The sequence below is a fragment of the Emys orbicularis genome, chromosome 10, assembly GCF_028017835.1.
Source record: "Emys orbicularis isolate rEmyOrb1 chromosome 10, rEmyOrb1.hap1, whole genome shotgun sequence".
NCBI lineage: Eukaryota > Metazoa > Chordata > Testudines > Emydidae > Emys > Emys orbicularis.
In genome coordinates, this window is record NC_088692.1 from 2,505,569 (window position 1) to 2,520,984 (window position 15,416).

Consider the following 15,416-nt stretch of genomic DNA (forward strand, 5'->3'; position numbering starts at 1 on the left):
GAGCTCCAGAAGAGGCATCTGCAATGTTCACATCCGCCTGGATGCCTCCCTTGAATCTTCTTGCATTTGCCAAATGGTGGCCAAACCCTTAGTGCACTTACACAGCCAGAAAACCTGCCATTGCAGGACCAGACACAGGGTGTGTTCGCGCTTGTACGTGTCCATCCATCAAACACCTTGCTGCAGCAGAGATTTCAATTAGCAGCCTCCTGGCCCACAAACAGCAGGTCTATCAGGTGAACCAAAAGGAAGCTGCACTGACCTCATCCTCCCTGAATGTCACTTTCTGCAGAGCCGATATTCAGCCTACACTCTCTCCAGTTACATTCTGTATTCAAGGGACCTTTATAAAGGGTTAATAAATTAGTAGATGTTTTAATAACTGGTAAATCGATTGTTAGAGAGTCAGACAGGTCAAAAGGTTGCTTATCATTTCAAACCCCTACTGCTGGGTGTGCTTATAGCTAGCTCTAACGCATGCTGCTTGTGTCTGTAACATGCTTATAACACACACTAACCCTTCATAAAATGTATCCCCCAATACACTGTGTCACCACCCCTCTTTCCCACTTGGCTGGGCGCACACATCCATCTGAAAAATCTGGCAAACAGAATCCCTACCTATCCTGGCTAATAGCCATTGATGGACCTATTCTCCCTGAATTTATCTAGTTCTTCTTTGAACCCTGTTATTGTCTTGGCCTTTACAACATCATCTGGCACAGAGTTCCACAGGTCGACAGGTTCCACACATAGAGCAGGGCTCGTCCCTCAAGTAGCACACACCAGGGTGACCCGACATCCTGATATTATTGGGACGGTCTCAATATTAGGGGTTGTGTCTTACCTAGGCAACTATATCTCCCACCCCCAACAAAAAGTGTCCCAGTTTTTCACACTTGCTATCTGGTCACCCTAGCACGCACTCAGACACACAGAGCAGGGCTCTTCCCCTCCAGCGGGTGGGGCAGGGACACACCCACCCACCCACACGCACAAATTGCAGGGAGGGGAGTGGGGCACGCAGGTGTATTTCATGGAGGAGCGCACTGGGCTGCATCCAAGACTTGGGGTATTTTTTATCGTGGCTGAGGAACAGGGCTTGTGACATCATCCAGTTACAGGCACAAGGGGGTGGGGGGGAAAGGTCCCCTGGCCAGGTGGATACACCTCACTCCTGCCACAAAGAGCTGGAGCCTTTGCTTCAGCAAGAGAGGCAGTAACAGGTCAATCTTCTGGTACCCAGTGAGTACCTCATCCAGTGTGTGTGTGTGTGTGTGTGTGTGTGTGTGTGTGTGTGTGTGTGGGCTGCACTCACGCTGGCCCTTCACCCCCCCCCCCCCCAATCACAAACACACACCCAACTGAAGATGAACAAAGGGAAGTTCAACACAATCCAAAGCAGGAGTGTGCACTCCTCCATAGCAGGGCAGCAGACATCTCCAAGGATAAAACAAGCGTCCGGGAAATAATAGGCTGCAGAGATGATTTTTGAGTATAAAGGAGCAGCCAGATACAGTGGTCATTCAGCAACCAAAACTTGAGAGGGGGCTTTTGATTCCTGGCCTACAATAATGTGAAATATTTCACCCATTGTTTCCCTTGCTCTCTCTGCATTTCTCCTTGAAATAAACCTTGCCCTGCTCCCAGGACTACAAAAGCAAGGAAAGCAGAAGGTATGCAAATGTGAGCAGGCGACATAAAACATGACATTACAAGCATCTAAAATAGGTTTAGACCCATCTGATGTCTGGACGATTTGCACATGCCCCTCCATACATGTGCACACGGACATGTGCAGTGGAGGGAACTCACATTCTGAAAGCACAATCACACTTGTATAATAACTGGAATGTCAGACAATATTGCACATCTTCAGAACGGTTATCTAAAAAGTATCAATCAACATCAATGGGGAAGAACATTAAAAAGGTGGCTACTCGATACAGCCAAGCCAGTACTAAAAAACAGGCCTTCAGCTTCCTTCACTTTGGAGGAAAACAATGTTTGTGCTTTAAAAAAGTGTATAGATAGATATAGAGATACAGCTTCTTTCTTTTATATAGATATAGAGAAAGAGAAGCCAGATGGCTGGCCTGACTGCAGGCTGGAACAGAAAGCTGCATCGCCAGCTAGGAAAAGCGACTCTGATCCTCAGCATTTTCCATCGACGTTCAATCAGTGCATGCCCAGACTTATCTAGGATTCTGATAAAACATGCATGCCCCTCTCTCACCCAACAGCTGAGTCAGGAACAATGGGATTCTTTGGGTTTATTTGGGTCCCTTTATTCTGCTGATTTTATTTACCATTTCTCCTGCCTTGCTTCACACTGCAACGTGGAGGCAAAGGCCGGACAATACCCATTATTATCGCTTACTATGATGGAAGCGCTCATCTCCGTCCTGGCCCACATGGGAACAAGAGGTGCCTTTACGCTTGATGGGCAGTTAACAGCAGTCCTTGAGGACTGGCCTATGCTGGCCGTGCCTCTGGGATTATAAAGATGCCTTTTTCCAGATTAGCTGGAGCCCACAGGCTTTTAGCTGAGGGTGCAAAATTTCCCCCTGTGATGCCTGAACAATAATTCTCTCATTCTTTGAGAGGTGGATTTGAGATTTTTTTTTCCCTTTAGTAGTCAATTGAACTAACAGCGCAGGCTGGGAACTGTGCTTTGGACTGTGCTCCGAGAAATCAGAGGGCTTGTGCTTGCATTTGATAATACACTCTGCTACACATTTTGATTACATTACAAACATGATTACTATTTAGCTACTGTAGGTCTCCTAGAAATAATCCTGCACTGACTCACTTCAGATGCCACAAAGATGGTGTTTGAAAGAGCTTCCCCTGCCATATTTTGATTACTGTTCTGCAAAGCTGGGCCACACACTTTAAATACACTGAATGTGTTTGGGAAATCCAATTGCTGGGATAATATTAAAGTGTAATCCTCTCCAACTCCACTGGCGTCCGTCTAGCAGACTATACCGATTACTGTTCCCTGCTCCTGCTGACAAATACCTGGGCGTTTTCATTTACAAGTTGTTCAACAGCTGGCCACAGACGGCTTTAAAAAAATGCTATTTATTATTTGCAGAAGTTAATAAGATGCCTATTTCAATTGGAAATTTCTGGATTTCTTATTAGGTTTCACCATCTGCTCAGCTTCTTAATTCCAAGCAGCGAATACTGACAAAAGTGGTATTTTGCTACCTGGACTGTAACTCAAACCCTAGACAAGGGTCTTTCTGAAAGGCTTAAGGACCAGGTCTAATTCAATCAAGGGCTGGCTGATAAATTTGCCAGGTTCCCAGCCTGAGGCTCCATGTTTGAACGTGCACACCCAGAGGAAGTGTTTGGTGCATGAAAGGTTGGCAAGAGGGAAACGTACGCGAGCACTTTTCCAAGTACGGTTCTTTGGGTGCGCAAAGAGCGCAGTGTGAAATCAGAGGCAGGCTCAAAGGGGGCTGAAAATCTGGCCACATATTTAATTCATATATTTACTTACAGGCATTTCTATAGTGCTTCAGAGCACACTGCAATGTCTCAGGATCACCCGAGGCTTGGGAAGAACTTGGGGTGGTGGATGGGGGTGGGGATTCCCTTCTCCTTGGATTCGGATGATGAGGCATCTTAGGGGCAGGTCTCTACCTGCCACCCCTGCCCTGAAGTGACTGGAGCCTCTTCCCCTTCACAGCACCCCGAGCTGGTCTAGAGTCCATGGTGCCTGGGGGGGGACTCACCCCACTAACGTTCGCATTGGATACAAACCCCTCAGTTACACAAGGCCTCTCTGAGGGGCATGTTGCACAGGGCTGATGGCAATGTAAGGGTTGCCCACTTACCATTGTTTGAAAGCAGGAGTGAAGCTGTGTTAGGAATGGAGGCTTCCCAGCCAGAGCCAGCACTCGCTTCTCAACCATCGTGCACTCCACGTCGTCGTCCTGAATAACGACATCCTTCTTCAGGATCTTAACGGCATAGAGCTCATCGGTGCCTTTTCTTTCCGAGAGCATGACCTGTGCGGGAAACGGGAGAATTGCTTATGCTGTGCCTGTGCCCGGGCTACGTTTCTACTTTGTCCTCACAGATGCCAGGAGATCCACCTAGGGCTTGTTTATTTGGCTATGGCTCCCATTACCACGGTGTGTGAGCATCTCGGAAATACTTACCCTCCCAACAACACGGTGAGGTAGTTTAATACTTTTATCCTCATGTCACAGATGGGGAATTGGGGTACAGAGACACTGCGGGTCAGATTCTCAGTGGTATCTATCCACATCTTTAGGCACCTAATACCATTACAAATCTGGCCCTACATGCTTTACCCTGGAGTCTGTGGAAAAGCCAGGAACTGAACCCAGATCTCCGGTCCAGGGACTTAACCACAAGACCAGCCTTCTTCTCCGAGTGCCCATCCATATTTGGGGTGCTCTGAATGGAAGCAGCACTGGTGGATGAGCCTCAGATTCAGAGAGTCCTCATCAAATACCACAGTGGTAAAAAGTTATGCAACTATCTTAATTTGCTTCCACTTTGTTTGACAGTGAATGAAAGGCGGCACTCTTTATACCCCCAGGGTAAATTGAAACACAATTATTCATCTGGCCCATCACTCAGCAACTGCTTTACTTCATGAAGAATAATTTGTTCACCTAATATTTTAAAACCAGTTGTGTCAATCTGCAGATTTATTTATTGTAATAAACGGAGGCTGCCGTCTCCTGCTAGTGCGATTTTGTCTCATTAATCAAATCAACCCGAATGAGGACTCCTGAAAATCCTGCCGACACCCCACAGATTATGAAGATACATTGCTTCAATTTGGTGTGGGCTGCTTCCGAAACAAACACCGCTCACCAGCGGCCACGTTTTGCTTCCCATTTTCTCTCTCTCTCTCGTTGTGTTAAATTCAAATAGTCAGTGGAATGGAATTACTTTACATTTAAAAGAGACTATTAAAATCCTTAGTCACACTGAGAACATACGTTAGGCTGTTTTGAAAATAAATTAGGAGAAATGAACATCAATAGAGTGGAACAGAAATAATTTAAGACCGTAGCAGAGCTGAAAAAAAAAAAAAAAGCTAGGCAGCATCCTGTGGACTTTTGAAAGGCAAGAGAATAGAATCCCAGCAAAAATACCGCTGTTTGGGTGATAGGAGATGTGACCCTAAGAGCGCGGCAATGCCCCCAGGAGAGGGTCCATGATTCTGTCACAGCAACTCCTATCTGACCTGACCAACTCACTACACCTAACACATTGCTGGCATGGTATTTATCTACAAAGAATGTTGTGTAAGGTATCAAATGAAAGCTTGTAACATGCTGGTCATCAGGACCATGGCACGATGGATGTCCAGATAACAATTAAGAAGCTGTTTGTGTATACTGAAAATATGTTTAAACCAAGCAAACTAGGCAGGGCTGATAAAGGTTTCCCAGATAAAGGAACGTTGACTTGCCAGTCTGCCCAGGTCTCTCACGTGTAAATGGAGCAGGGTTTGCCAGAGACAATGGGAATTATAATTGCATATTGAGTCAGCAGGAAGAGCAAACTAACAGAAGGATGAGAAGAACAGCATGGCGTGTGCTGCTGAAGAATAGAGGGGCAGATGAACTTTTTCTCGGGGTGCATTTCACGGGATAGATCTCAAAGATTTACTGGACTATAAGAAGAGGGGGAACAAACCTCTGCGGGAGCAAAAAGAGCAGCACTGTTTATATCCACAAAAGCTGGATCCTGGCTGGCCGGCACTTCTGACACAGAGGAGACTTTCGGTGAGCAATCCTTGTCTAAGGCAGTTTTAGACGGTTATGTTTAGTCACTAGAAAGCACGTTAGACTTTTGGTTTATTTATAACCATTTTCGGTTTTTATTAGCCTCGCTTAGTATCACCTGAATTGCTGTTCTTTATTAATAAGTTTATTCTTGGCTTTACTAAATGTTCCTCTCAGTACAAGATATTCAAGTGTGAATCCTCAGCCGAGCGAACAGGAAGGTGTGTTTGCTGTCGCTCTGGAGACAGTGGACTTGGTAATTTCTGTGACGGGCTGGACACTGCAGGCCAATGCTCTTTCAAGGGGCTCAGGCACTGACTTGCCCCAAGTGTTCTCTGCATGGTGAAGGAAGGGCTGGTAGAGTCCGGAGGAGCGGAGTGGGCTGGTAACAGAGAACTGATGCACAGTCTAGCAGCAGCAGCAGCAAATCTCTCGCATGCCGCAGCAGAGGAGGTAATTTACAGTTCTGGATGCCCCCAAGACAGTGTCACAGGAGGTAGATTAAATACAGTGACAATATCTATGTTTCACCGTAGGGCTAGGAAGGGTTTTATTAAATAGGGTTCACGGGGCCTAATTCTACTGTGGTACAGCGATGTAAACCGAGAATAACCCCATAGGTGTGCAGTTTTATATTTAAATGAGTAACAGAGCAGAATGCGTCTGAGTCTGTCTAAGATTAGTAGATAAAACCCTGATGACTGAGCATAGGTCAAGTGTTTTGGCAAATATTTGCACATTCAAATGAGAATCGCGGCTGGTGAGGACATTCATTATTACTCAGCTTAACTAATGTAACACCACCACCTGACAGTTCCACACAGCTGTTCCATATCAAAGCCCAACTAACTCATCCCCACAGTTCCCCATGTGGCAGGTTAATGGTATTGCCCGTACCCTACGGATGGGGAAAGCGCGGCACTAAAACAGAGGGACTTGCCCGAGCCGGGATTAGAATCTCAGTGTTCCCGACTCTGCTCAGACCAGGAGACCACGGTTCTGTCTCCTTCCCCGACAATGGTTGCAGACAACTGACCTGACGCAGTACTGGTCCACATCCTCAGCCAGCGTCACTTGGCATCCTCCACTGAAGTCAACAGGATTGCGCTTGTGCTTACAACCAAGCACGTGCTTAAATACTTTACTAGATAGCAGGCCAGTGCGCTCAGCATCTTGGAGGATCACGCCCTCGGGGCTTGCACCGAAGCTCAGGGAAAGCCTTGGAAAGAGTCTCATGGACCTTAATGGGCACTGGGACAGATTATTATTTGTATGGCAGTAGCACTTTGAGTCCCCAGTCTTCAAATTGAAGTTCAAATACCTCAGCAGCCTGACAAGCATGTGTGTGTGGAGGCAGGCATTCACTGGGCCATGAGGACAAGAACATGAAGAAGATTACTAGCATGTGTCCTTTCTTACTAGGGACAATGTCCTGCACCCTGATGCCTTGGAAAGGAGAGAAGGTCAATCCACCCTCTAGTATTTTTGAAACCATTGCTTGGAGAAGGTATGTCCTGAAGCCTCAGAAGGAAAGGTCCCTAGTTTCCCTTGACTGTTCTTCACTAGCTCATGAAGGACATCAGGAGTCAAACGGCGGGTGGAGGGGAATGGTGTTAACACTTCTCTGAGCATGAGCTAAGTTCTGCCCACCTGTGAAGCTAGAATGAGATGTCACTGACAATTGACCATGGGGATCTTCAGAATATAACCACCATTCTTTCTTGTAAGCTTTAATCATCAGTGAGTTACAAACATTGACATTTAAGTCATCACCATTAGGGTTCAGAGCTGACACCCTAACAGAGGCAAACAGCGACAGTTTGCACCTCTTAGAGCTACTGTTTTAGGCTGTCTGCAAATTCAGGCAGAAGCTGCCAGTCCGCACTTCAGATGGCCACTCTCTCCATGAGGGCTAGAGGGTCTTTGTTTGTTTTTTAATGACGCATACAATGTAGGCACAAGACCAGTTTAGCAAGTCACCCAATGAGGGACAGGGACAAGGAGCAAGAACCTTCTTGCATTTAGTCGCAGTTCTCCTGTCAATTCACTGCATGACTTGAACAAGTCCCTCTCTGTATCTCCAGCTACACAACTGGGATAGTTCTACTAGTCCACTTTGCAGGAGCAATTTGTAGGGATAAAGTGGTTATTTCCTGTAAAGTGCTTTGACTATGAAAAGTGCTATAGAAGCACACAGTTAAGATTCCTTTATTCTGTCTGTTGCATCTGACCTGTGCAAGCACTTACAATTTTGCATGAACTAAGGAATATTTTAAATTGATCACTGACATTTATCCTTAACATTTGGTTCCTGAAAGCCATCTGAAGAAGGGAGATTATCTGGAAGCGAATGAATAAACCATGTTGTTCATGTCTGGAAGGATCAGGCCTCCAGTTGGCTAGACACTTCTTTCTGAAAGGCTACAGGGCATCTCTAAACCTTGTGTCTCAGCATGAAGGCCACAAGTGGACTGCTTTCTTGAAACCAAGAGCAGGAGTCATCTCAGTTATGAAGCAGAGGCATCATGGTGCATTACAAAACTTGGAGAGTTTGGATACTTTTTAAAAATTCTGTGCCTGAAAGCCTCCAGGAGAGTGTGTGCATCATTTTGGTAAGAAAGCTCATTGAGGGATAAACACACTGAGACGTTTTCCCTGAGGTACCAAAAAAAATTAAAAAAAAATAAAAAAAAAATAAAAAAAACAATTGATTACACTTCAAGATAAAAGCCACTGGAGTGCAGGGTTCAGTAACTGTAAATAATTATGTGGTGGATTCAGACTCTGCTTAGTCAATTGGAGCCTAGCCCTCCAGGGTGAAAACCCCCAATAGATTGATGGATGGTGCCGAAGTGATGTCAGTGTACCTTTCTCATCAAATTGGAGGGCACATCTGTTGCCACATCACTGTTCTTAGTGTCGGCAATGGAATGAGAGGCCACAGTTTCCTGCTGTACAAAATTAAATGGGAAAAAACTGCTCTAGGGTTTACTTAAGCTGTAAATGTTTTATTCAGTGGCTCTCCAATGGCATACCAACGCTGAAACATGTGGCAGGCATCTCAGTGTGCTGGTCTAAAGATTGTGAGCCAGGCAGTTCCACATCACTAACATACAGGAGGAAAAACAGAGTTCCTTCTCTGCAGCTGCGTAAGAAATCAGTGGGCACTTGCACAGAGTGTATGTATGATGTATGCTACTAAGCCTGGGTCAATGTATTACTCTGTGTTTAGATCCAGACTGACAGACACATGGGGTCACACAAGTGTAAATGCGGAGTTGCTTCACTTAAGTCAGTGGAGCCACTCTGAATTCAGACCTGCATAACCGAGGAGAGGACCTGACCCTTGGCCTGTTTGGAAGGTACTTTCCAGACCGCTGGGAGAGGCATTCTGCGCAAATAAGGTAGTGTAGTGTCTGCAGATTTTTCTTCCTTGCAACACTCACCTACGTCACTTTAGCAGCACCCACGGCACCTGAAACCCTATAAATACTGGAGCAGAAAAAAAAAAAACAACAACAGTGGTTTATACCATTGTCTTCAGTGCCATCCTACTGCAAACTGCGACTAAAACTGATCTGTCTAGGTACTTATATGACCCTCATCAACACAGTAGCTGAGCGCCTCATAGAACTTCTATATAAAGTGATTCAATTCCAAGATAAAAACGGCCACCGGTGAGCAGTCTTCAGCAACTGTAAATCATTACCGGTATGTGATGGATCCAAACATGAAGGCTCTCCCCCACACCAGGGAAATAATCAACCCTAGACAGGCAGAAGAGTAAATAACCCAAACTCATTCAGCCAGGGGATCCTGCCAACACCCTGATCTGCAGAAGCAAAAGGCTCAGGCCTTTCCAGAGAAAAGCCATAAAACCCAAGCTCACTCGTGTCACAGACTGAGTAGCTGCAAAATATGAACCAGCTGCATAAATTTAGCTTTTTACAATTTTTGTTAGACCAGAGGGAGGCTTTGCCAACATTGCACTGTTCAATTAAAAACAGGCCTAGGGAATTATGGGTCCCTTCTCCCCCTCCACCTGCTAAAGCTCAAGGAGAATCCCATAATTTATCGCTGCTTGGGTCTGCTCTGGTCCTGGCTATCAGAGCAGCCAAGGAGGGGGAGCAGATGGGCCTGTCCCCAGCCCAGGAATGGGCCAAGATGCCCTGGATTTAGCGAAGGGTGGCCTTAGCATCTTGCTAAGCACATTTCAGCCTGAGTCCAGGTGGAACTGAAGACCAAACACTCACTCAATGAAATGTGATGCCATTATTTTACTGAGCTCCCACAGCAGTAACAAAGCCAGAGGAGAACTGTTCCATCCCATGACCCTCAAGCCGGTCTTTGCGGTGGCTTTACACCTACAGAACACACTCTAAGATAGATTGCAATTCCTTTTCTGGCACACGAGAAGCTGATATTTAACTTGATTTATTCCTGTAAGAGAGTGTATGTGCTTGGGAAGGTTCCAGCATAATAACTGGAGGCAGTCCAACTCTGGATGAAGAGAGGACAGGTTTGTTAAACTCCACCGAGGCCAATATCTAGGTTTTCCTGATGCTTGCCAGCCGTAGCATGCAAGTGAGGAGAATACTAAGCAGTAAATGCTGGCTCTGGGTACCAAAGAGTTAACCAGTTTATTAGTGAAACAGGGATTCACTAAAATAGGTTCAATTATACTCAAACAGCTCTTACAGGCTGTTTTGAATCTAAAAAAAAAATCAATGACTTGATAGGTGGTTTACCACGTACGGCAAAACATGGAACTAGAAAGTTTAAGCTGCGGCAACACAGGCTGTGGAAGGAGGCTACTGTGACAGATACAAATTACTGCTAGCCAGGCTGCACATGTCTAGGGCAGAATGTGTTTCTCAGACCTGCACAGCAGAGCTCAGCCATCCAATTGGGCAGTTATGGGGAACAAGCAACGAACATAAGAACATAGCCCAGTATCCTGTCTTTCCGACAGTGGCCAATGCCAAGTGCCCCAGAGGGAATGAACAGAACAGGGAATCAAGTGATCCATCCCCTGTCGCCCATTCCCAGCTTCTGGCAAACAGAGGCCAGGGACACCATCCCTGCCCATCCTGGCTAATAGCCATCGAGGGACCGATCCTCCATGAACTTATCTAGTTCTTGAAGCCTGGACAGATCTAAGGAAACAAGATGCCCCATTATGGGGGAAAAGATTGTTTTGTGCTGATGCCACCTTAGACCCAGTGCCTCCCTGCCAACATGCCCATTTCACACGCTAGCTAGCTCATGGGCTGGGATGGATTTGATGATCCGCATGGTTAATTTTGAAATGTCCAACAGCTCCATCTTACTAAGTGGAAAATAAATAATAATAAACGACGTTCTCTCCACACAGTCCTTAAAAGCCTTAAATCCTCTAAAGCGTTTTCCCAGATATCCCTCCGGCAGAGAGACGCGCAGCTGGAACTCCTTGATTTCAGAATGTTAAGGAACAAATGTGCAGCAAAGGATGAGAGGAAAAAAGTGGGGAACCCTCCCACTGGGGAATAGTGGGAGCCGGGCTGGAGCTAATCGCATAGACCAACGTTCTGTTTTAACGAGCACTAATTTGCATATTTATAACAGTCTGTTCCATAGAACAGTTGCTGTCACATTCCCTTACATAAGCCACGATTCCAACTGAGGGGTTTATTAACGTTTCTCAAAATAAAAAGAAGAGGAGAAAAAACTCCCAAATTCCCAGATGCCAAAGCAGGAGACTTTCAAAGGGATTATTTGTGTGGTGGAGGAGGAGGGGGGCGGGGAAGAGTGGGCAAAAGCAGCGGCTAGTTTTCATTTGTAAGATTTTAGTGGTGTTGTTTTAAACTGCGGTTGGCTAGGGTCTGAGATGACAAACCAGAAGGCACTTGGGAGAGGTCACAGCTGGCAGAGAATGTTTAGGTGGTTTGTGACTGTGCTCCATTTAGTATCGATTTGACAGGCTTACAGGGGAAAGTTGAAGACCGATTCGGATGTTCCTGGGTGTGAGAGAGATTTGGATTGATTGACTGGCTGAGTTAATCTGCATGTGATTATTTAATACTGCTGGGCAGTCACTAATTAATTGTTTGGGGGCCCATCGCTTTCTGTATGGGTGTGTGTGTGTTATTTTGTTGTTTAAAGCTAAAGAACTAGAATAAACCTGCATGCATCTTCACTACTATTTTAGCTTTAGAACCAAGAGCAAACAGCTAAAATGGACCCTCTCCAGAGCTGTCGCTTCGAGAAGCTCCTGGGGCAGCTGCCCGGACGGAGAATCTGATGGTTCTAAGGGCTGAGGGAAGTTATTTTTGGAGGATCTCAAAGCCCCCACAAACATTATTTACTCTGTGAAATATTTCCATTTCCAGATGGTAAAACAGAGGTTGTGACTCGCTCGAGGTCATGAGTTGGTGCCAGAGCAAGGAACAGAACCCAGACTCTGGACTCTAGCCTTGGTCTAGCCATGAGAGAACACTTCCTCCATCTGGATGAGTAAAGGAGGGTAAATATAGGGTGAATCCTGAAGGACACAATTTTGATCCATTACATTTATCAGAGACATTAGCATCGTGTCCTCTCGGTACACTGTCATCCCCTCTCCCCCCATCCAAGACATTTATACTGAGGTGGAGAAATATTCCTCTATTAAGAAAGCTCAGTAAACAGTCTGGTGTCAGGCCATCTGTCATAGCGGTGAACGATGTATTGATACACCAGCAACGGAAACACAGCCTTCCGCCTAGTCTAGACTTTGAAGCTGAAGTAGCAATTTCAGGATTGGAATTTCTAATGAAAATCTTGATAAAGTTGGCAAACCACTAAGAAAAATGAAGACTCTAGAATCCCACAATTACTAGAAGAAATAAATTCTCTTACCGCACATAACTGGTCTGTAAAGCCAATTAAAACGTTCATGTAGATTTTTAATTATTAGAGAGGAAAAAACACTCAGTTGAACAGAAAGAGCTTTAACACATGTATATACACACACACACACTCTGTATGTATGTAACCCTATTTCCAGAAAGAGAATCTCAAATTTTTAATCTCTAACTAACCAGATACCTGAATTTCAGCATTCCTTACTGTGACTGGGATGCATCAGAAATTGATAAATTGCTACACAGTCCTCAGGTGAAAGGTGGTCAAAATAGCAGAGCACTCTCCACCTTAAATCAATACCCTCTAGTCCCTGATACCGCCCTGGTGACAGCACCTGAACACCACTGGTGCCTCTTATAAGTGGAATTTCCCAGGACACAAAAATGGAACCTTGGCTGTCCTACTGCTCCAGCCTTTCCACAGAGAAGCATTTGGAAGAACAAGAAGTGCTTTGGTGTTTATGGCATGATCCCTTTTTAAAGCAGGTATCTAAGTTTTCAACGGGATGGTTCTACCTGCTGATCGAACAGTTCTCTGCCCTTGCGCTGTACTGCAGAGGAGACCCCAAGGCAGTCCTGCCTACATCGCTTACACAATCTAGAGCCAAGCCCCTCTGGTTTCCCGGCTGCAGTCACTGGAAGCGCTCATTCTCCTCTCTGCTGACAGTTTGACTGCAGCAATTAGCGCTCATTCTTCTAGTCATGTGCCAAATTCAGATGCGAACTCCCTTCCCATATGGCCTGTCCTCTCCCCAATCCTGCCATCTAATGAGCTGGGGAACGCACACATGTCGAAGGCCAGCCAGGCTCCCAGGCATCATTCCTAGGCCCAGCCTGCTGCTCTGGAGTAATGTGACAGAGCCTAGATTAGGAATTATTATGGACACATGAAAGTCAAGCACAGCACTGTTCACAGATGTACGAACACATGGACCTCCTCAGACCGCACCTTTCCAAAGCTTCCTTTCCCCAGCACCATGAGGAAATTAAAATCTGACAGTTTCATCCGATCTCTGTTTCCATTGTTGTCAAATTTGGAAATCGCATGCGTCATCCTCTCCTCGGCTGCCTTGGCGCCTGGACCAATCCTGGCTCTCTGAAAGGGGAAGAGTGGGGGGGGGGAAAAAATCAAGTGAAATGACAAGAAAGACCATTTTTAAGACTGAGTGTATGTTAAAGGGATTATTTCTAGGCGAAACACTAGGCTGAGCTGTGAATGCCTTTTCCATATGAACAATCAAACCACCACCCAGGTCACAATTTGGTAGGTTTGCAAACAGTGCATTGCATTGCTCCCCGTATTTTAAAACAAATCTCCTTGGAAGGTCCCCTACCCATTACTCCTCCCTGGAGAGCTCACTGGCTGTCTCCCTCCTCTCCTGCAGCTTTCAGAACATTGAGAAAATCTAACTTGACTGGTGAGGGGAGAGCTTCCCTCAAGGTATCGAAAAAGTAATTAGAAACAGAAAAAGACACCAATTACATTCCACCTAGACCACTCCCCTGGGGACACTACACTGCATATTTTCCACTTCTTTGTCCTGTCTCTTTTTAAATGCCTTTGTTCATGGGGCTTCCACCATTTCCCCTGGGAAGGCATTTCCTTAGAACAAGGAGTCTCTAAGCTCCAGCTACAATACAGAGAATATTAACCCCTACTGGAATACTTGTAAGTAATCTGCGGAATGCCCTTACAAACTGCTATCAGAGGGAACAACCAGGGAGTGTCCCCAAGCATGCCACAGGTTAACGGAACATTTAAAACTCTGTTCTCCCCCCAGACACGTGAGAGAATGCTCATCAGTAACAGCACAGTGATAAGATCTAGGAATAAAAAAACCACATGGGCTTAGATGAGCTGCTTCCTTTACAAAGGCAAACTGTATGCCTTGGGTCCCTGGCCTTATGCACAAAGGGCTGTTAAATACAAACATGTTGGAGTAAAATAAGGGGAATTTTTATCCAGCCCAGACTTTATTAACATCTGATATTAAAGAGAACTGGGCTCCTCTGTCATTTCAGGCTGAATGCATGAAACCACAAATACATTTCTGAGAACAGACTCCACAGTGCTTCTTCTGCATCCTCAACGCAATCACACAAGCTGGTCAAATCACAATTGCTTATTAAGAAGCCTCGCAAAAGACATTTTTAAGCACTAAAGCTCATCACTTGCTCTGTGCCTTGTCATTGGTCCAGTGGCTATCTAACTTACTGAACCAGAATTTGTAAAAGCTATCTCACAATGTATTCCGTTTTAATTTTCAGAAATATGCCCCACTGTAGAGCCTGCACAGAGCTCAGTCTAGCATGAAATTCCATTAACCCGATTCCAGCAGCTCAATTTTAGTGTCGCTCATAGCTCCTCCAGATAGGAGGTTCACAAGTAATCACCAAGACTTTGCTGGTGCTAATTGGTTATTGCAAGGTTCTCTCTGCTGTAAAAGTCTCCATTCAAGGTCACCTGCGGCACCTACCAATAGGTGACCGAAGGCCTTGCACTGAAAACGAAAGAAAACGTTGCAAAAACCTGAAGCCATCGATGCCTAATTGCAGCTGCAATTCTGAATGAGTGCTCCAGGGAAGAGGTTGAAGTCACTGAGCAGCCTTATGTCCAAGACTGGCTGAAAACAGAATGACAGCCTCGGACCTGTGCGTAAATCTATAACCCTATCGTTTTTTTAAAAAAACCCACTGATTCAGCCTCCCAGAAAAGTGCAATTTTCAAAAGTAATTTTTAGACTTTTTAACG

The 15,416-nt window shown here is 45.5% G+C and overlaps 1 protein-coding gene across 2 annotated transcripts in view; it reads right to left on the reverse strand.

The window, feature by feature from the left end:
* PRKCB (protein kinase C beta) overlaps positions 1 to 15,416 on the reverse strand; it is a 235,831-nt gene that overhangs the window by 48,780 nt on the left and 171,635 nt on the right. For both annotated transcript variants that reach the window (XM_065412808.1, XM_065412807.1), the window contains exons 9-10: positions 13,614 to 13,760; positions 3,849 to 4,022 (exon numbers count right to left, since the gene is read on the reverse strand). In XM_065412808.1, coding sequence (XP_065268880.1) covers positions 3,849 to 4,022; positions 13,614 to 13,760 — 321 coding nt within the window. The remainder of the gene's footprint in view (positions 1 to 3,848; positions 4,023 to 13,613; positions 13,761 to 15,416) is intronic.